The following is a 22,110-nucleotide window of genomic DNA, read 5'->3' as shown; positions in this document are numbered from 1 at the left end:
CTCTCTCTCTCTCTCTCTCTCGCTTTCCAATCTCCAAAGCCCAGGGAGTGCTTGACTCTACCATGTATGTCTCTTACCCAAACTGGTAGCATTTTTATCAGTGAAAGGCATGGGGTGCAGAGTGAGGGGCACTGGGAGAGCTAGGAAGGAAGTCACCCATGGTGAGTTACCTGTTGGCTTCAACCAGACTGGTTCCAACCTGACAACATTGCTGTCAACCCCTGTGAAGTCACAGGATTGCTGTTTTTCAATCTGCCAGCTTTCCAGTTGTTCTTGAATGAGTTATAAAGACAGAAATGACTTTTGTAATGAGGACTATTTTTTTAAGAAAAAAAAAATCCCTATTAAAAATGTTCAGCGCTCTATGATCATACAAAAAGAACCAAGGAAACCCTTAAAACACTTACAAAATCTGCTGCCTGGGGAAAAGTGAAGGAGACATATGACGTCACTTCCTAAAAGGTGCCCACGGCTGGGCCATGTTGCCACTTGACTGACGAAGACGATTTTATCTACTCCTTTACTTGATCATTAAAAAAAACACAACCCCAAAGTTCAAGGAATGTGTCCGTGTCCCAGAGTTCTTCCTGGTAGCCACGGGGCCTGTTGCTTCTACTGACAGAAGAGGTGTGGTCACCTTCTTGTTTTCTTTCCTTCCTTGTTTCTGAAAATGTCTCATGGCAGATGGGCGTTGAGTGTGAAATAGCTCTTCACAAAGTTATTATTCTTATAGTTTACAATACTGCAGCTTGTGGGGACATGGCTTGTCCAGAGAGCTCAGGATGCATCAGATAACAGTCAGATTGAGGAGACTGGTGTGGGTGGGCAGGTAGACGTGCTGGACATGCTCCACACGTGATCTGCAGACCGGACAGGACTGCAAAAGAAGCCACCGCTAGTTAGGATATTTGTGGGACCTGGGCGTTCAGCCTTGGTGCCGGTGCCCCGACAGTCAGTTTTCTAGATAGGATGCCATTGTGATCCAGTTCTAAGCTTTCAGGTGCTCTGGAACAGGCATGAATATTTATACTTTATATGGATTAACGATGAGTGTTAGGAAAAGACATCCACTGAAGAAAACTGTATTTTCTGTCAAACTGTGCATGTGTGTGTGTGTGTGTGTGTGCGCATGCATGCATGTGTGTATGTGTGACCAGTGGTTATCCTCATGTGTCAGTTCTCAAAGACTTTATTTGACCTCTTTCTGGAGACAGGGTCTCTTACATGGAGAACACTAGTTAAGCTAGTCTAGCTGGTGAGCCCTGATGTTCCTGTCTCTACCTCCCTAACCAACACTAGGATTAAGAATCCCTGCATCTGTTCCCACCCCTGACCCCCCTCCCACACAGCTTTTTAACTAGACAGGTTCTAGGGACTGACCTCAGGTCTCTGTGCCCTGCGACGCAGAGTTTATTGGTCCAGCCATCTCCCTAACCCTTCTGTTAGTGTCAGCCTTCCTCCTGTCCTGGCTGGAGCCATGCATACAGGAAGAGGTCCTTGCACCTCTGGCCACCAGGTAGGAGATATGTCTGTAGAGAGACCTTGGCTCAACTATCTTGGGGGTCATTATCAGTGGGCAGATGCCCTTGTGGCCAGAGGCAACAAGCTTCTAGTGGCTTTTTGGTTAGCACACGCCCTTTATTGGCTATTAGCAAACAGGCAGCAGGGTCAGAATCCATGCACAGGAAAAGTTAAGCCCAGGACTCTGGAGGGGAACCCCTCATGGAAGCAGCACGGGCCGTGTTCCGAGAAGGCACAGGTGTCTTGAGCTCACTGCTCAATCCCAACGCTAGCTCTGTCACTGTAGCTTGTGAGGTCTAGGTGACATGGAAGCCTAGCTTTACATACACCCACTGTGACATTTAGCAGAAACATTTGAGAGGTGAAACCAAGTGAACATTTTATTGTACGAGGAAACGTAGGGTGCAAGAAGGAGAACTGCTATATGTGAGTTGCTTCCATTTTTCCTATGAAAAGTAGCTTGACTTGCTAATAAGTCACAGACAATAGAAGAGACCTCTGAAAGTACCAACAGTAATAAAAAGAAATTAAGGGGCTGGTGAGATTGCCCAATGGGTAAGGATGCTTGCCATCAAGGCTGGCAACCCAAGTTTGATTTTCAGCACCACATGGTAGAAGGAAAGAATTGACTCCTACAGATTGTCCTCTGACCTCCATGTGTGCACTATGGTGTATGTACACATACACACACACACACACACACACACACACACACACACACACACAAGCATAAATGCAAATGTAGAAAAAAAGAAGATAAATTAATCACAAATATGGTAAATAAGTCACCAATAACAATAATCCAAAAATTAATGCATGAATTTGTCAGTCTGTACCTCATATCCAAAACTAAATGGTGGCGGGAGTGTGCCAGTTCACTTGCCTCTAAAGGGCGCAGTGGTGCAAGCCACTGACCGCAGGGGCCTCTCCAAATGGAGATAGGTGCTTTCCACCTTTTAGACCCTGAATGGGACAGGAGGGTGAGTGACGCCTTACCTGCAGCTGGGCTGCACAGCTCTCGCAGCACACGGTGTGGCCACAGGGGCAAAAGGTGGAGTTGATCTCCTCCTCGCAGCACGCCATACACAGCATGGCTTCCTTCAGCTTGCGCAGCTTCTCTTGCAGCACCCGGGTCTGCTGGCAGCTGAGGCCCTCACAGCTGCCGCAGCTCATGCTGCTGTCGGAGGACTTCAGAGGTGAGCTGGGGGGGCTCTGGTCACTTCGAGAGACAAGGTCCAGAACGCCCGCGTTGTACAGAGCCCTCCTGGCGTGGTCATAGACCTCTTTGGATGTTCTCTTGATGTCGAAGACATATTTCTTACCAAGGTTAATGTTTTCGTTCAGAAATAGAGACGCCAAGTGGCCCTTCAGGTCGCGACTGTACTGCATCATGACGGCGCTGGTAACAGTGTCACACCTGAACAGAAGCCAAGTGTGAACATCAGACTCAGTATTGAAAAGCCTAAGGAGCTCCATAATTCAGACTAGCAGATGCTGCTATCAATAAGAACAGTATATCCACAGACATTGAGTACTCTATCTCTTGATTATCTACATCATCCATCTATCAATCTATCTTCTATTATATACTATCATCCATCTATTCGTCATCTATCTGTCTCTCTACCATCCATCTATCTCCGCACTTATTTGCTTTTTGAGATAACATACCCCAGGCTGGCCTGAAACGTACTGTCCTTCTGCTTGTCGGGATTACAGTTGTATACCACCATGCCTGGCATAAAAGACATTCAATAATATTGTTGTTTCATTGAGACAAGATCTCACTATGTGGGTCCTGAAACTCACCGTGTAGAACAGGATGGCTTTTAACCCATATGGGCCCACCTGCCTCTGTCCCTTGCATGCTGTGACTAAAGACATATGCCACCACACCCAGCTTCCCCCCCCCCCTTTGAGATAAGGTCTCATGTGACACAGGCTGGTCTTGAACTCTGCTGCCAAGGACACCTTGGAGCTTCGTGGTCCTCCTGCTTCTACCTCCTGGGTGCTGCTGGGACTACAGACATGCGCAAGATGCTCACGTCATATGGAGCAAATGCATGCTAGGCAGGCACTCCATGGATGGAGCTGCATCCCTCCCCGAGACAGCTAATATTCTTTTGTGCGTGTCTGAGAGTAACTTTCCACTGTATATGCTCAGCAGCTTGGGGGCTTTACCCCCGTGCTTCTCAGGGGTCTCCAAGTACTTTCAAGGGAGCAGATGTAAATATGGAGATGAGACATCCCCGTCCCCCTGCCTCCGGGGGGCTGTGAGCTGCCACCCAGCAGCTTGTGGAAGCAAAGGGACTTTTGTTCTTTGAAGTCTCGGCTTTTAGGTTAAGCATGTCTACACATTTTCTGTTCTGCTCTGCAGTCTGTTTTAACACGAAACATTTGAAGGCCTCCTACCAACTACATTTTTGGCTTTAATTTTTCTCAAAGTATGAGCCTAATCACAACTCAGCTTGAAAAAGTATCTCTGGAGTCTACAGTGTTATTTAAAACTCTCCACCGTGGCCAGGTGCAGTGTCCCATGCAGGCAATCCCAGCAGTCGGGAAGCCAAGACTAGAGGATTGTAGTTGAGCTTGAAGCCAGCCTGAGGTGTACAGCGAATCCCAGGGGAGCTTTGGACACACAGTGAGATTTGGTCTCACAAAACACCAAGTAAAATTAAATTCAGTTTAAAAAGTATCTGGAGTGTGTAAGGCGTAAGAGCTCAGAATGGAGTCTTTCTTAGCAGGGAGAGACGTGTGCCACAGCTCTGGGAAAGGATACAGCATTGGCAGAACAGGTCTGACCCTTGGGGTCATGCAGGGAGGTGGCTTGGAAGGAAATGCCGTAAGAGATTAGCAGGAGACTCTAAGGGAAGCGAGGCACGTGCAATCCTGTGCTGATCAGGGCTCCACGAGCTCCGCAAATGGAGTTATTCAGAGTAGCCATTCTCTCCTATTCTGTACAAGACTTGTGGGCTCAAGGCTAGGGGGAATCACAGAAACCTGCCAGCCAACCTAGCACGCTAAGCTGTGGCCTAAGCTTAGGAGACACACGGTGGTACGCGCCTGTAGAACGCATGCGTCTCGGTGATGGCTCGGTAGAGGCCACTGGCTGCTCTGGTGCTGATCATCTTAAACAGGAGCACGATGCTGTTGCCAGACTCCTTGGTGACGGTCAAGTAGACATTCTTTCCTGACTGGGTGGCCATCTGCACCACAGGATAAGCTATCCTGAAAGGCAGGAGGAGAAAAGTGAGCAGGTTCAGAAGGGACAGCTCAGCATGGTGCGGCTTAGTAGGCAGCCCATGACCCGCCAGGGGACCAGACACTCAGCCTGGGGACTTCTGTGATGACGCTAACTACTGATCCTGAGCAGGAAGAGCAGTTGTGGTGTGGGGACAGTGCTGGAGTAACCTCATGTATGCATGTGTGTATGTGTGTGTGCGTGTATGCAGAAGCAGACATGGGTATTTATAGCCCGAGTTCCTTATGAAAAACAATAATTCTGAATGCAATTGATGGATCAACTAAAAAATGAATCACTTTACTCATAGAGGTTGTCTGGTGAATTTCTGTCCATTTTCTATTTTCAGAAAAAGCAACAGGTGGCTATACATGCTTAGGATTGTATGAATGTACGTATGCACGTATGCATGCATATATGAACGTGATTGAAGACTTGGGTTACCTGTTAATAGGGCTAAAGTCGTCTTTACAGATTGAGATGCCTTCAGGTCCGACCCCAATGAGGAGTTTCTGTCCTTCGCTGTCCCTCACGGCGTGCCACTCTATGCCATAATTCTCCATCGCTGACACGATCTGCAGAACCTGGTACTCCGCAGAGGCCTGGCTGATGCCCTCCAGCTCCTTATGCTTCGCAACAATGCTGTGGGGCACCCAACGGCACGCGATCAGACAGATCAATGTATGCATTCCTTAAAGCTTTGGAGATGGTCATTTATAGACCACAAAAGCACCAAAACGACATTTTCCTATTTCATTTACTAATCAAATTTACTGTAAAATACTTCTGAGACACGGCTCGGGATCTCAGCTGTGGGGCCAGTGAGATTGCTCAACAGGTACGGGTCTTTGCTCCAAGCTTGAATTTGATCTCTGGGACACACAAGGTAGAAGGAAAGAGCTCACTCACACTAGCTGTCTTACACACACACACACACACACACACACACACACACACACACTTTTAAAAAGATCTCAACACATATCGAGAACCCATCATTTGGGAATACTGAAAGAATTATGGAAAATCTCTAAACATACACATAAGACAAACATGTAGGCTAGACCCCCTCATGTTTATCTCCATGGACTTCACAAGCTCCCTGACAGGCAAACACCACAGGGGACTGATTACATTATCTGCAACTGAAGAAAACACAGCTCTGCATTCTCTGCTGTGGCAAGGCTGTCTATCCTGTGGTCTTTGGTGACCTGGCCTCCCAGTGAGTGCATTCTGGATTAATGGACTGGCATCTGATGAACAGAAAATGGTGGGAGACCTGGCGTGAAACCCACTTCTGAGATCGAGTCTGATTTCTTTCCTGGCTCTTCTCTCTCGCTCTTGGATGGCACCCGCTGGGTGAACCAGCTACCACACCATGAAAGAGCCCTGAGGTCAGGTGGCACAAGAAGGAGGCTGGCCAAGAAGCTACAAGAGTCATGTGGGCCCGGAAGCCTCCCTCAGTTAGGCTTTTAGGTGAGACGGCTCTCCGGGGCTTGGTCTGCCCCCAAGCCACAGCTGTGTCCCTGTCTAGGCATCGTGAGATAATGTCTGCTGTTTGCGGTTAGCTTGGTACACAGGAATAGGTAACTAAGGCAGTCGCCTCCGTTAGGCCGCTTGCTCTAAGTCTTGCCTGGATGAAGCAAACTCCAATAAACATGCTAGACTTTTATTGGAGGAGATTTGCATATTTAAAAGGTCAGGCACTTTTGAGATCCTTGTTATTTATGGCATTTCATATAAGGGCATTCATCTGTGTGAGCAGTTTTGCGTTGGGAAGTTTCTCATCAAGTAAAAGGCACATGAACCTTCTGAAAATGACTGGATAAACCTGGCAATGGCAGCGCTCTGCCTTCCAAACTCCATTAGGACACCTTGGGCCGGTTTCCTGATTCTTATCAAGCTCTTATCAGCGCTGGGTGTGAACAAAACTTTCGAGCCTCCGGCAGCCTCACCTGTTCAAAGTGGAGCTGGAGAGCTCTTTCTCACACAGGTCCTCATAGCTGTATTGGGCGGTGTTCTGGTTGTAGTCTCCGAATTTGGTCTGGGCCAGGAGGGCGCTCAGTTCCACAGCCTGCTCCGGGGAACACTGGAGGTGGCCTGCCAAGAGGGACTCTTTAATGTGCAAGAAAAAGATATGCCTGCAAGAGAAGGAGGGAAAGACTGAGACTTGGGATAACAGTATCTGAGGCGGCCTGCTGGGCTGGGGTGTGGCTCGAGGATGGAGCAATCATACAGTACAGCGTGTGCAAGGCCCTGGGTTTTATCCCCAATGCTGCAGCAAACAACCAGGCGAGCTCAACCAGCTTTGCAATTTCACAATCGAGCACTTTCTATTTTTAAGCAATGAGTGGGGGTATACAGAGGGATAGCTCCGTGCAGCCAGGGCTGAAGACCTCGGTTCCACTCCCTGGGCCCTTACAGTGACCGCAAGGGGACTCCCCACGGGTTGTCTTCTAACTTCTAAGTGTGTAGCACGACATGCTCCCTCTTCAAATCAGTAAATAAAATATCATAAAAATTTAAGTAGTAGAAACAGCAAGTTAGCATTATAAAGTTTTAAAAGAAATTTAAAAAACCAAATTTTGGGGTTGTTTTTGTTTTTGTTTTGAGACAGGCTGGCCTCGAACTTGCAGTGCAGCTGAGGCTGGTATTCAACTCTAGATCCCCTTGCCTCTGCAGATTATACGCATACACAACTACTATTCTCAGCCGGAAAACCTGTCCTTGTAGTAGATTCTGATCTTCAGGGACAGTTAAAAAAAAAAAAGAATGTCTCCTGAGTTCTCCACTCCAATGTCCATCCACTGGAGACTTCACCAGCCAGATGTGGTCCAGCATGTTGAAGAGTGTGACAGAGATGACCTCAGGTGTCATCCTCAGAAATACCACCCACCTCCCGTGACAGGCTATCTCATGGCCTAGATGTACTCTGTTAGTTAGGCTAGTCTGGTTGGCAAATGTATGCTTTGCTTTTTGTTTTTTTTAATGGGTGGGGGGGATTGAACTCGGGTCCTTATGCTCACCAGACAAGCAGTTCTCGCTAAACCTTCTCTCTGGCCCACTTCTCAGAGCTCTCCCGACCTAGTCTATTCTTGCCATCTTGGCCACCTTGGTTCTACTTACAGCTTAGAAGTGGCGAGAGTTTTTGCGCCCCCAGGGCCCCTCTCCCCTCCAGAGTCTGCCAGCCCACCTTCCAAGCCGCTTGCTGTCAATGCTTCCTGTGAAAACACGCTATCTTTCTGCTCAAAGTCCTTTCCAGGGATGCCTGCCGGTGGGTGAAAGCCAGGCTTCCCCAGTGGCTGACTCTGGCCACACCTCCTGTGGCTGTGCTCTGGATGGGAACCATCCCTCTTCTGGGAAGATCCAGCCTTGCTGCAACCTGCCCTGAAGGCCTTCTCTCCTCTCCTGTCCTTCCACTTAGTCACCTTTTGATCTGCCTCACATACAGCCCATCTATTTCCTAGTTACCTTATATAACAAGTTACAACATCTAGTTTCTTTCCCTAGCTGCACCTGGGCTGGCTTAATTGCCTCTAACATCAGAGAACTCCATAAAGCCAAGTAAAGCACCGTGCATTTGTTGTTTATTTCATAGCCCACCCCCAGGTTTGCTCTGTTTAAGCCTACCCTTGGTACACGCAACATTCCATTCTATATTCACTACAAGGTATGCGTGCCACGGAAATTCCTGGGAAAACTCAGATATTGTTTTTATTGTCCAAAATCCTGAAGAGGTTATCGGAGTCGCCACAGAGGCTAGATGACAAACTGTCTCTTTGATGATTCCTGGCAGCCTCTCCCATGTGCTTAAAGGCACAATAATGAATTCCAGCCCTTGGTGAGGCTCTGAACCCCGAGTAAGCTTGGCTCCTCACTGTCCTGGTTGTCAACTCTGCTTTTGCTTTTGCTGCCCGCCTGAGTTTGTCACTCAAGGGGCTAGCATGAGAAAGGTAAAGAGAGAGAGAGGACTTAGGACAAGAGAGGTGTCGAACACAAAGGACTGTTGAGAGTCTCAAACTGCCAGTCTGACAAGAGCCATTTGTCTTTCTAAACTAAGAAATAGTCAGCTAAATCTCTTTGCATCTTCAGTAATGATAAAGGTTTCAAATGATGAAACACTCTTAAAGGTTTCAAGTTTTTCCGTACTCCAAGCCCCCCAAAAGAAACCACTGTAAGATGCACCAAAGCATTCAAAGAGAACAGACGCAGTTTTTATTAATGCAGACATCTGGTAGTCTTTAGGGTACCTTCTTCCATACTGCAACACTGAGAAAGGGGCCCTGCTGGGGCAAAGGAATTGCCACGGGGTGGGGGGGGGGAGAAAGCCCCTGCTTTTAAAATAGCTACATAGATAGCCCATGTGGTAGTCTACGCCCTTAACTCTGAAAGCAGAAGCAGGTAGAATTCTGAGTTCCAGGCTAGCCTCGTCTACATAGTGAGGCACTGTCTTTAAAAGGGGGGGGGGGGAAGAAGAGAAAGAAAAAGGAGGAGAAAGAAGAGGAGAAGGAGGAAGAGGAGGAAGATGCAGGTCTAAAATTCTCAAACATGCTGGTGCTGCTCACAGGGAAAATGGAATCTTAACAGACATCTGCCCATTCAACCAGGGATGTGTTTTCTGGGTTCTAAAGCCGGAATCTATGCTTATATTCAAGGAGGAACCTTGTGCCAAAAGATTTTAAGATTAGCACCACAAACTGAGCCTTCTCGATTTAAATGACTGTGAAACGTAAAGGTCTCTTTCGACTTATTTTCCTAGCATAAAGTTTGAAACTGCTTCCTGCTTTATTAAACAGTCAGAGAGCTGCCAAAGACGACTTTTCAAATTTATTCAATTTCTTTTTCCAAATTCTCTACGCCTACTTCTGGAGGGACAGCTGCCAAAAGCAAAGCAAAGAAATGGTAACCCAACATAGTAAATAGGTGGCTAAGAGCCTAGAGCAATGCCCACCCTTCCCAGGATTGGCTGAGAACTGAAACGAAGCGGGTGGGGCACACTGGTGGTCTCCAGCAAGTTAAGGCTGAACTGTGCTCAGTATCATCCAGTAGGCACAGGCACTTCTCCCCCCCCCTCCTCCTCCTCACTGAAGGCCTTTTTCTGCATGATGTAGTTTCCATGGCTTTATGGTCACCTTTCAAGAGAATAAAGAGTGATCTGTGCCCCACCCCACACTGGGGTTATGGGATGGACATGTCTGATAAATTGTTGGGGTTTTGTTCTTGTTTTGATGGAATGCAGAGTCTTTGGAGGAAAGGAACATATCTTATCAAAGACTCCAGCCACAGGTGGGTTTCTGGGTGACAAGGGTCCAGGCACCAGTGTAATGGAGCAGGGGTAGCCGATGTCACCAGCTCTGAGGAGCTATCAAGAAGAACTACCAGTGTGCTCTTTCCAAGAGGGAGGATGGCAGTGCTCAAAGACATGTTTCCAACAGGGAATTCAGGGAGGGCGCAGGATTTGTGAGTGGCTTTGAGTTTAGGACTCATTCTTATTAGCTTCCTCCCTTAACTTATAACTATCTTCCCTCCTGATTTCAGCCCCTTACTCTTTCTTTTCTTCTTGTCTTTTCTTTTCTTAATGAAAGTGGCCAAAGGTTACCAATAATGTCAAAACAAGCAGATGTAGTCAAAGAAGTCAGGCCTGTAGAGATTTTTTTTTTTCTTTTAAAAAAAGCACATCTCATAAGTGGATAATCTGTCTAGTTCCATATCATTTACAACACAAAAGAAAGGCTTTGAAAAAATACCTACTTTGTCTTAAGCAAATGTTTATGAACATAAGCCAATACTACATTTTTCTATGCATTCCTACGGTAACACTTAGAAATTATCTTTTAAAATTTTACCCAGTTTCTAAGAAAATGGGTCTTTTTCCAGTATATGGACTATACTGTGGGGCCCAGAGTGCGCCATTCTAGCTAAGTCAAGTGTTGGCATCATAGGATCAAATGAATTCACACATGCTATAAAAAGGATGAGGGGCTGGAGACATGCCTCAGTGCTTAAGAGCTCTTTCAGAGGACCCAGGTTCAATTCCCAGCAACCACATGGTGGCTAACAACCACCTATAGCAGACCTAGGGGATCTGACACCATCTTATAGCATCCATGGGCAATGGCACTCATGTGGTGCCCAGCTACATACACGTAGGCAAAGCACCCACACGCAAAGTAAAATGAAATTTAAAAGTAGGGTGAAATTTGAAACATCAAATTTTAATTTTGAACAAGAAGCAAAGTCTTTTAAAATTACGATTACTTCTTCACTTATGTATATCTGTGGGCGAGTGCCGCAGTGCACTTTTTGGAGGTCAAAGGGCAACCTATGGGAGGCAGTTTTCTCCTTCTACCATGCTGGCCTCAGAGACTGAACTCGGGCTAGGTTGGTAGCAAGCACCTTTACCTACTAAGCCCTTTGAATGGTCACAGACCACCCTACTCTTAATACGGTTTTGCTTCAAAATTCTCCATCAATTTCTCTTTTAAAAATCCATGCCCTTACAGGGGTTGGAGAGATGGCTCAGCAGTTAGGAGTTCTTGCTGCTCTTGCAGGGGACCGGGGATTAGATCTGTGGGCACTAAGCCTATAGTGTGTGTGTATATATATATATATATATATATATATATATATATATATATATACCTATAAACATACATGCAGGCAAACAATCATACACATAAGGTCAGAAACATTTAAAACATATATATATATATATANTATATATATATATATATACCTATAAACATACATGCAGGCAAACAATCATACACATAAGGTCAGAAACATTTAAAACATATATATATATATATATATATATATATATATATATATATATGCCACACCTTCTCATGGTGTTAAGGAATATCAAGAACCATTTATCTGGAAAGTCTGTGATTGGAAGACTCTGGTTTGAAGGCTAACAGTCCCACAAAAAAATCCTCTAGCATCCACAACAGAGCTTTCCAGAGGCCAAGTGGAAGCCCCTGTATAGATCGCTGGGATGCTTTAAATGAGAATGGCCCCCACAGGCTCCTAAGTGTGAAGGCTTGGTCCTCAGCTGGAGGAACTGTTTGAGAAAGATTAGGAGGAGATGCCTCACTGAGAATAGGATTTGAGGTTTCAAAAGCCTGTGCCATCCCCAGTTAGTGCGCACCCCCAGCCCTGCCTCTCTCTTGTCTCTCTCCCCTCTCTTTCTCTTTCTCTGTCTCTCTCTGTCTCTGTGTCTCTCTGTCTCTCACTCGCTCTCGATCTCACCTCTCTCCTCTTTCTCACTCTCTCTTCTCTCTCTGCCTCCTGCATCAGTATGTTAAGTTATTAGTTACTGCTCCAGCGCCATAGCTGTCTGCCTACTGCCATGCTCCCTGCTGTGAAGGTCATGGAATGTGGCACTGTGAGCACCCAAACTAAACATTTTCTTTACTAAGTCGCCTTGCTCATAGCAACAGAAAGGTAAGGAGAAAGGCCACTGTTGGCCACAGCCTCCCAGTTGTCTTGCCTGTTACACCATCTTGGAGAGCCTTTGGGAACAAATGTAAAATAACTAGATTGAGCCTCATGTTCAAAATGTAAGCAGTAAGTCTAGCACGACTTTAGAATGGCTAAGTAGCTATTTTCAAAACCATGGTTGCCAATAACTGAACCCTAATTCCCCCTGAAGCACATGGACGGGAAGTAGTGTCCGGGCGGCCACTCATCTCCGGCAGACCCCATGACAATCAAGCATCCCATCTCTGTCCAGTGAGTCACTTCACCGCATCGGTTTATTTTAAACCAAACTCTGCCTGCCAAGTTATATTTAAAAACGACCAAATGGAAACAGGAATTGCTACAAGAGGTTTTTTTTTGTCTTAAATCTCATAACATTCTTGTAAAACAAAATTAGTTCAGGATAGAGCACAGTCCTGCACATAAATGTTAAAACCATACTGGCTTGAGAATTAAACCTAAGAGTACCTTTATGGCTAGGGGTGGACAAGGCTTTTCAGAACATACTGAATAAACTCCAGACCAGGGGGAAGGGAGAATAAACTAGATCTCACCAAAATGAAAAATTCCTACTCACCAATAGGCATGAGCATAGCAGGCAGGGCACAGGGGAAACATATATTTATAAAACTCAGATTTCACAATGAACTGTATCTAGGATACATAAGGAATGCGGGCAGCTCAAGAGCAAAGGCAAGTGATCAAAATGGGGGACTCAGACATTTCACCAAAGGAGATGCAGGAAAGGCCAAGGAGGCCTATGAAAATCTGACAGACATCATTAATCATCAGAGAGATGCAAATTAAAACCACAACGCTCTACCACCATGTATCTATCCAGCAGAAGGCTGGCAGGGCCGTGAGACGCCCGGCTTTCTTACGTTCTTTGTGGGAGTGGGAGAAGGGAACAGTACAGATGCTGTGGGGGAAAGGCCTGGCAGGAACTTAAACAACTAAACAATCATGGGACCCAGCCATTGTATCCTTGGGTATTTGCTTAAGGAAAATGGAAACACATGTGTCTACGAGAATAAAAAACAAAGCTTGTATTACAATGTCCATAGCAGCTTTATTCATGGACAACCGGTGCTCACCAGCTCAACAAACAGTACGGACTACTACCCAGTAGTCGAGAGAAAGAAAGCAGGCTGTATTTAGCTTGGAGTACTCACCTAGACCGGTCTAGGCCACACTCAGACCCCAGCACATATCAAAGCAACGCGAACGGAGAGCAGAAGTAACAACTAACGAAAACCCCAACACATACAAACAAGAGCATGAAATCTGTGATCGATAAAAAAAGACAGACACGAAGCAGAACTTACTGGAAGACTCCCTGTGCATCAAGCTAAACAGGCACAGCAGAGCTAAAGTGGAAAGCCATAATGCTGACAGCAGTCAGTGGTTAGAGTGGGCAGTGTGTGCCGGCGGGCTGCAGAAAGATGAGGGACTTCCTAAGATGGTGGGTGCTGCCTACTGTCCCCAATAGCAGCCAAGGTGTTAAGCATGCACCCATCGAGTCTCATTAAGAGATATAATTAGGGTTTATACGTTTTACCACATGTAAATGTTAACTCAGAAGGAAAAAGAAGCATATGTAAGCAGTTTCTACTTAATGATAAGCACGCCGACGTATTTAGGAGGAAGGGGGTTTATACGTGACTGGTTAAAAAATGAATCAAAAAACCAGTTGATGGATGGTTGGAACAACCAATAAATGATATACCAAAGTAGGCATATTAAACTTAATAATAGGTTTGGTGGGCGCTATGGGGAAGTTCATGATAAAGCCCCTCAACTTTCCTCGAAGTTTGAAATGTCTCACAAGGCTGAGAAAATAAGCCCGGGGCTCAGGTTCGGACTGCCCGTGGAGAAAGACCACCGGGCCTACTTCATGGAGGGCTTACAACTGAAAACCCTGTCAGAGGCAGATGGCTGTCTGAGAGTTACTCAGTCAGGTGTCTACCTGGGCTTACAGGCATCCTCTTCAAGCCCCGAATACAACCACTCTTGAAGATGTTCCTCCTTGGGCCCTGCAGCTATTATGATATGAGGATCACCACAGGGAGGCTTCCAGCCCCAAGAGAGATGGCAGCCTGTGCCAGGAGAATACTGTAACTTGAAGGCACAAAAGGCTGGACTCCTAAAGAATGTTCTTACCCATGGCAACAGGCGTCTGTGTGAGCAAGCTGTCAATCTCTGGCCTCTGTGTGTGCACGTGTGTGGACACGTGCACCTGCACACTCACACACATGCACACATCACAAGCATCTAACAGACTTGCACACTCAAAATGAATATGTGAAGTACCATTTTTAAAGAGATGCTCTTCGTATGGGCCGAAGGTGCTCAGACTCTCAAAATAAAACACCATGCAGCAATGCGAACACTTAGATTCGGCAAAGAGAACAACTTTAGGTAAGATTCAGAAATCCAATTTATAAGTTCTTTGGGAATAGTATATATGTATGCTTTTACTTTGTTTGCTTGTTTTACTTTCCTGGGTCCTATTTTATATTTTGGCAAATGAAACCAGAGTGGAGGGGAGAGAGGAGGAGACAGGGGAGAGTGGGGGATGGGAGAGGGAGGCTGAATCTGCTGTACTCCACATACAGTGTAGAGGTGGAAATGGACCTCTGTAACAGACGCACACTGTCTACAATGCAATTTCATGCAGAATGCACTCATCCTTAATCACACCGAGGTAGATTACATAAGCCACCTTCACCCAAACTGATGCTAAGCAGGACTTTGAACATGACCTCTAGACCCTGTCTAGGACCAGTCTGACTGGTCCAGCGTTGGTTTGAAATGACCAAATCCCATTTGCCTTGAGTTTGTCTGTGATTTTGGTTTCGTGAGCTTTCTTTGATTTTGTTTTGAGATTGTATTTTATTTTATGTGCACATCTGGTGCCCTCAGAGGCAAAAAAAAAAAAAAAAAAAAAAAAAAGGGAGTCGGATCCCTGGAAATTGAGCTATAGGTGGTTGTGAGTTACCACCTGGTTGCTGGGAATCAAATCTGGGTTCTCTGCAAAAGCAATGGTGTTCTAAACCATTGACCCATCTCTAGAGCCAGACTTGTAAATTCTTAATTTACTGATTAACAAGGTATTTGCACAGTGCACGATTTTGCTAGATTCTGAAGATATGGTGCTGATCAATTCGGTTGGGATTTACCTTATTGGAGTGACTGGCAGTGAACCTAAGTAGCTATAATGTTAGAAGCATATTCGTGCTCTAAAAGAAAGCCAGGTGATGTCTGAGGAGAGTGCAGCCTCCTGGGCAGAGCTAGAGAAGGCATTCCAGAGAGAAAGGGGTTAGAATTAGAAAGCTGGGGTTAGGAATTGGGGAGCTTAGAGCCTTGCTGCCCCAACACACAGAAATCTTGAGGAGATGCTATGCCCCAGATAACGCCATTTCTCTGAACGTTCAGTTCAATACTCATGGAGTTTCATACTCATGGAGTTTCAAGTACTGGGGCTGCTTTCTGGGGGTTGGGGGTGGGAATCCAGGTTAACTTTAAGTAAACTGAACTGCCCCTAACAGACACCAGGGAGCTCTGGAAATGTGGCCAAGCCGGGAGAAGCACAAAGCCCCTGCCAGCAGGAGATGGTATATAGTCTCCACTGTGGGGGTGAAATGCACACTTCTCTAATCTCTGGTTTTGAAAACGTCAGCACAATTCATCATGGAGGACCAGAAAGCCCCCGAAAGACACAAGAGTCTCTACGAAGATGATTTACTATTTCAGTTACTTCCAGAACGTATTCATTTGTTTCGCTTTCCACTTCAATCCGCAGCATGGCAAACATCTGCTGAAAATACCTGCTGTCTCCATCTCTAATCTATGCCAGCAGGCTGAGCAGGACTTTCCTATCCCGGCCCTCCATTCAAGAGCAAATGGAATATCCAGGTAGGGGCTCCAAGTGGGAGATTAAGTCCCAAACCAGATTAGCCTGATCTACCAATCTATGATAACATTTGAACCAAGCCAGTGCACATCTTTCTGGATCCCAGGGCACCCCCTATGCTCCCCAGGCCTTCTTGCCTACACCCCTCTTGGCAGCCTGCCTGGTCTCATACTAACTAGTATATTAACCACCCCTGCACATTAAGCCTGCTTTGCTCTGAGCTCGCTGCTTAGTGGTCTGCAGAGGGCAACTGTACCAGCTATCTCCTTTTAATGAAATGCCTAGATACTCAGTTCACTAACTGCATCCTCCTGGCTTCAGTAAAGCCACCTCTTAAAACTGAATTGTCAAAGCTGTGTTCCCTCACTGCACAAACAGACGTAGTGTGGAACCACAGGATTTAACATAAATATTTTATTGCAAACAATGGAACATCAAAAAGTTTGTCAACAGGCTTGGCTGTGTGTGTGTGTGTGTGTGTGTGTGTGTGTGTGTGTGTGTGTATGTGTGTGTGTGTTTCTCTTTTCTTTTCTTCTTTGCTCATATAACATTAAAGGAAAGTAGTTTTGTTCTTTAGTACCACGCAGGCAAAACATCCACACTCTTAAAACAAATAATTAAAAATATATGAAATTGGACCTAGTACAACTTTTGATGTCCAATTAAAGGGTACAAACACAAAGTAGATATTACGTTATGATGACTATATTAAAGCAGACTGACTGGTCACCAACCTTAGGCATTTTCTTAAAAGTTTTATATTTTGGATAACTCCACAAAACTGCAAAACTTACCAACATAGTAAATGTAACTCGAAATCTTCTCCTGTCCCCTCTCCCCTATCTCCCTTGGTTCTTTATTCAGAAGAGGAGCTCTGGGCAAGTCAGGCATGCATCACTATGACCTCAACTCTCAGATTATGTTTTATTTTGACCCAGAATTTCAGTAAGTCCTTAGACTAGACTTGAACCCACACTATAACCCAAGGCCTCGGAGTCTTTGTTCCTCTCCCTCCCAAGCTGCTGGGGTTACAAACCTCCTGCCCAGCCCAGCTTTACACTCACCATCCTATGGGACCTCTGAAAACAAAGGAAAATCAACTGAAATGACGGAGCTGAGCCAGGAAGGCACATACTTCGAATGCCATCAGATATAACTCCCAAGAGTCACAGGCAACCGAGTCAGTAACAGAAAAACCAGTGTAGAAAATCTGATTCTAGTACTAATTCACAAATGTCACTTTCTTACAGGAATAAAATAGATTTGATTACAGGTATTGACCTAGTTACAGGAGGGCACATCGCAGTAGAAACCACCTCACAGTCAGTCATAAAGCATGAACGCATTCCCGATACAATTTATTTGCTATTATCCTTCCACTACTTAAATGAAATTATTTGCTTCCTCACCTTTTGGCTGATTTCAAAAATAAATTTGTGTGACTAGAATTGGGTTGCACCTGGAAGCCCTGAAATCACCGCAGCATCACAATGTGACTGCTACACACACACACACACACACACACACACACACACACACACTACATCATGTATTTTTCTCATTGACTGAACTGAGGAAGCTTTCACAAACCAGTTCGGTCGGTCTGTCCATCTGTCTATCTGTCTGTCTATGGGCCAGTTCAGTTGGTCAGATGTTTGCTGCTGAGCCTGACAGACATAGTTCAGTCTCCAGATCCAACACAGTAGAAGGAGAAAACAGGCTTCTGGAAGTTGTCCTCTTACCTCCACACGTACACAAGAACACAGAGACACAGGGACACAGAGTAAATGTTTTTTTAAAAAAGGGATAATAGAGCCTCTTGTGGCTAATAGAGACAGTTCAGCATCTGTAAGTATGCCATTACATGAATATTTGTAAGGTATTTTCAGAAACAGTAAAAATTTATTATGCCAGTTTCCTTCATAAACAAAATCTCTGTCAACCTTTAAAAGGCCACAGCGAGGCAAAGTGGACATTCCAAATCCAAATGGATGGTAGTTTTTAATGTTTCCATTGCTTGTTTAGTAAATAAACAAAAACTGGTATGTTAAAATCTCCCAGAAGAGCCTGTTCCCCATTAGGAGTCGAAATCTGCAGGATCACATTTTTCCCATGCGTGGCACATTTCCAAGCCACAGGAGTATGGAAAATATCAGCGCTGGGATCCAAAGTTTGCTGTGGTTTTCAAAGCAATCATTTTCCTTTTTTTGACACGCCACTGTAGTCTCTTGCATTTTGGTAATAAATATTAAACATCACCTTCCTATTTTGGTTCATCTTTGAGAAAAGTATTATATAGTCAGCTCAGAGGGAAATGTATGTGTGTGTGTGTGTGTGTGTGTGTGTGTGTGTGTGTGTGTATGTGTATTTTGTTTGTTTGAAAAGGAGACCACACCCACAGGCTTCGGTTGTCTACCATGGCTAGTGGCTCTTAGTTTAACAAGGAGGAAAAAAACAACCACACATGTCCAACAATCGTTTTTTAATAAATCTGTAGGCTGAAATTTACTTTACAGTGGCCCTCAAAGAGTTCTTTTATGAAGATTTTGTGAAACTTAAAAAAGTTTTAAAATCTGTAGGAGGCCAGACAGAGCACTCCTGCTACACACTGTAATCTGACACTTGGGCTGAAGACAACCAAGTTTAAGTAACCCAAGAGGAGCTGTTTCCTGCTTTCTGTTAGAACAGTCTACAGTGACCTGTAGTAACACTGCCGAGGCGGGGTTACTAGCGGGCATTAGATGAAGCTGTCAGGAAGTTGGTTTTCTTTTTGTTTATAAGAAGTCAACCCTGCTCTCCCACCAATATTCTACAGAACAGGAAAAACAAAAACAAAACCAAAAACCAACAAGCGTTGAAAAATCCACCCAGGCCAACTGTGCTTCGGAAAACTTGAGTTTTTCCTGAACTTCCTTTGCACCAAGTCAAATGTGCCAGGGAACATCTCCCGGAGGGCACCATTGCTACCTCTAAATGGAATCAGAGGTGTACTTGACATTGGTTTGTTTTGGCCTCGCTTTACCTTGTCTGCTCCTGTAAGATGAGATGCGGCTCCACAAAGAACTTGACCCTCAGTTTAAGCCGGTAAGGTGCCAGCCCATCCATCTGCTGGGAGATCCGGTTTCTCAGATTCAGCCATAAGCTCTCACCTTTGCTCCCCGTGAACTGCAGCCCAAAATAATCAACCTCTATGATCCCCAGATGCCTGCACACCTAAAAACAAAACCAAAGGTATGGGGTATGAGTAGTGCAAACCCAAGGGAAGGACTGGCCCTTGCTTTCCCAAAGTTCTACCTTCTTGCAGTGCCAGTTGGTAGACCGGAAAAACAAGATTTTAAGGAAACAGCGAAGTCAAAAAACGCAGCCCTCCAGTGGGGGCTTGGCCTCGCCTGACTATTTCTAGGGTCTGACCAATGGCACAAGGAAAGGGGTCCCTCCAAAACAGACTTCCCAAAAGGCTGAGGAAGAAGAACACACAGGGTGTTTTATTTCTTATTCTAATCGCTGGAATTCCCCCCGCAGTCCCCCCCCCTCGCCCCGCAGCACCATCTGCACAGCTGATTTGGCAGCGTATTATCTGGACAGTTTTAACCATCTGGATTCCAAAAACACAAACGCGTTGAGGAAGCATGCCACAAGTGTCAGCTAAGCTTTACAAGCGCCTTTCCAAACAGCTCAGGTCCACAGGTCTGGAAGGCACAGTGTTTCAAGGGGTCAAATGGGCCTGCCAATATCCATTAGGCACACCCCGTTAGGAGCCTTAGTCACCCTTAAGAAAACACACGGGTAAAGAGCCCCAAGGAGGAGGCTGCCTGCAGAACCGTCCCCCGCAAATTACTCAATATACTCTGGATCCCTAGCAAGCCTAGAGTGTCAGGTGAACAGTTCTTCTGAGAAGCGGTTTGAGATTCGGGCCCACCTGGTCAGCTAGGGAGCCCCGGGATCCAGCGGCCGCTTGCAGCCACCTCATCCCGGGACGCGGGTGGCGCTGCCGGGCTTTGCAAGGACTCCACGGGTGGCATCACACACACACACACACCTGCGGCAGGTGTGATGGGCCACCTTCTTTAGAGAAAAGTGTCAGGCTAACGGACAGGATGGAGGTTCCCGGCAGTGTCCTGGTCTCCAGGCCCCGCATCCCCCACCGTAAGCGTCCGCTATGCTCCCTCCCGCACCCCACGCTCGCGGGGAGGAGGAGGAGGCTGGAGCCTGGCGTCCCGGGAGCGCTCCACGGGCCGCTGCTGCAACGTCGCCCGGCTCCCGGGGAGCATCCCCGAGCCCCGAGGCTTCCCGGGGACAAGCAGGGATCCCCTTTCCGATCGCCGCCCTCACCTGGTTGAGACAGTCCTCGCCGTTGGCTTTTGCCTCCACCTCCACCTCCATCAGCACCGCGTCCGGCCTCGTCACATAGCACAGCATGGCTGGGGCCGCCGCCACCGCCGCCACCGCCGCTTCTTCTCGGGTGTGCGCCGAGGCTGTCGCCTTACCGCAATTGCTCCAAGTCGACTCCGGGCTCTGCGAGGAAGGTGCAGCCGTGCGGCCACCCGCCCTGCACCCCACGCAGCCGCCACTCGCGTCCCCGCCACCCCCACGACAGCCAGTTCCCGGGAGCTACAGGGCCGCGCCGCTCCGACAGCCCCACTGCCAGCGCCGCGACTTGCACGGGTCTTTTATAGAGGCCCCGCCCCTCCGGCGCCGAACTCCGCCAATCACGGAGTGCTTGCCCCTCCTCCCCAGCTCCGGCAGCCAATACTCAGTCCCGGTAGGCTGAAGCCCCGCCTCCCGGCACCGCCTGTGGAGTTGCGGGAGGTGGGAGCCCATCCTCTCCTCTATCCTCAGCACAGTCGTGGACTCTGCCACTGGGCGACGCTCCTCCCAGCCCGCTGTTGCCTGCAGCTCCAGAGGACGCCTTTCTGTCCCGGTTTGAGAGAACTGTGATCAAAGCTCCTGTGATGTTCTGGTGCTGAGGTTCTCAGGACTCCTGCGTGGGGTTACTCTAATGACCAGGTGGTTTGTGACAGACAAGAGAGAAGCCAGCAAGCCACAGAGCCTAAAGTTAAGGCTTTTCCGCTGGCGTTTGCCACTGTGGGTTGTCAAAAGAACAATCTGAGTAGAAAAGTTTTTGCAGCTGACCCAATATAAGCCAGTAATTTGATCCAAGCACCATTCTTACATTAACGCGTGCCAAGGGTTTCTATGCGTGGGTTCTGCTACATTGAAACACCTTACCAAGTTATGCTACCCAGCCTATCTCTCATTGAATTCGTTCACTGTACACCTGATACACTTTCTGCCCTTTCTCTCAGACACCCAGATGTTACCCCATCTTAAAGTTAACAGGCTCATCTCAGGACCTAGTAGGATGGGAATCTCAATACAAGAGAGATTAGTAGTTAAAGGTGTACAATATTCATATTTTTTACTACCTGTTTCTCTTGGCCTATACTGTCTTTTTTGGTTTCTAAGATAAGCCGGGAGATGTGGGTTTCAGCCTTGGATCTTCGGAAAACTCCATCTCTCTGAAGCTGTGTCCTCGCAGTAGAATGGAGACTATTTTTTGGACCGCCCCCCACCCCTCATTCCCCCTCCACATCGCTGTGAAGTAATCTAGTCATCCCTGCCTGCCAATGACCATATCTCTGTCCCGTTTGTTTGCTGCGCGTTTAAGACGAAGTCTTGCTGTTTAACTCAAGCTGGCAGTGTACCTCGTACTTGGGCTCAGTGATATTTATTTCTGACGATGGGGAAAACATCGGAGGACTGGAATCTTAGCAGAGCCCTCGCGGAAAGAACTGTGCACTCTTACGGCGTCGTGCTTCAGGAACACACTAAACAGTTCCCACACTGCAGCACCAGTGTAAGCTTGCATTCATCTGCGGGGCTATTCTCATTTCTTTCCTTCCGGCAGCAGGTCTGGCATGTGTATCTAGGAGATAACATTTAGATTATT

At 46.7% G+C, this 22,110-nt stretch overlaps 1 protein-coding gene across 1 annotated transcript; it reads right to left on the bottom strand.

The window, feature by feature from the left end:
- Window positions 1-243: 243 nt before the first annotated feature.
- Window positions 244-20,803, bottom strand: Mylip (myosin regulatory light chain interacting protein). Its single transcript, XM_021215465.1, has 7 exons — window positions 20,493-20,803; window positions 19,183-19,373; window positions 6,718-6,903; window positions 5,207-5,404; window positions 4,585-4,749; window positions 2,518-2,938; window positions 244-877 (listed from the first exon to the last, which is right to left on the bottom strand). The coding sequence occupies exons 1-7, from the start codon at window positions 20,577-20,579 to the stop codon at window positions 788-790; spliced, it is 1,338 nt and encodes a 445-aa protein (XP_021071124.1). The 5' UTR covers window positions 20,580-20,803; the 3' UTR covers window positions 244-787.
- Between the last annotated feature and the right edge of the window lie 1,307 nt (window positions 20,804-22,110).

The sequence above is a fragment of the Mus pahari genome, chromosome 16, assembly GCF_900095145.1.
Source record: "Mus pahari chromosome 16, PAHARI_EIJ_v1.1, whole genome shotgun sequence".
NCBI lineage: Eukaryota > Metazoa > Chordata > Mammalia > Rodentia > Muridae > Mus > Mus pahari.
Note: the sequence above shows the minus strand (reverse complement) of the source record. Positions and strands in the feature narration are given on the sequence as shown.

Bases quoted from the DNA above. Each gene is read 5' to 3' on its own strand.
- Mylip (XM_021215465.1), bottom strand. From the start codon at position 20,579: ATGCTGTGCTATGTGACGAGGCCGGACGCGGTGCTGATGGAGGTGGAG. The intron at 19,374-20,492 runs GTGAGGGCGGCG...TTTTGTTTTTAG, and splicing joins GCGAGGACTGTCTCAACCAG to GTGTGCAGGCATCTGGGGAT. The intron at 878-2,517 runs GTAAGGCGTCAC...CTTCTTTTGCAG, and splicing joins GCTGTGCAGCCCAGCTGCAG to TCCTGTCCGGTCTGCAGATC.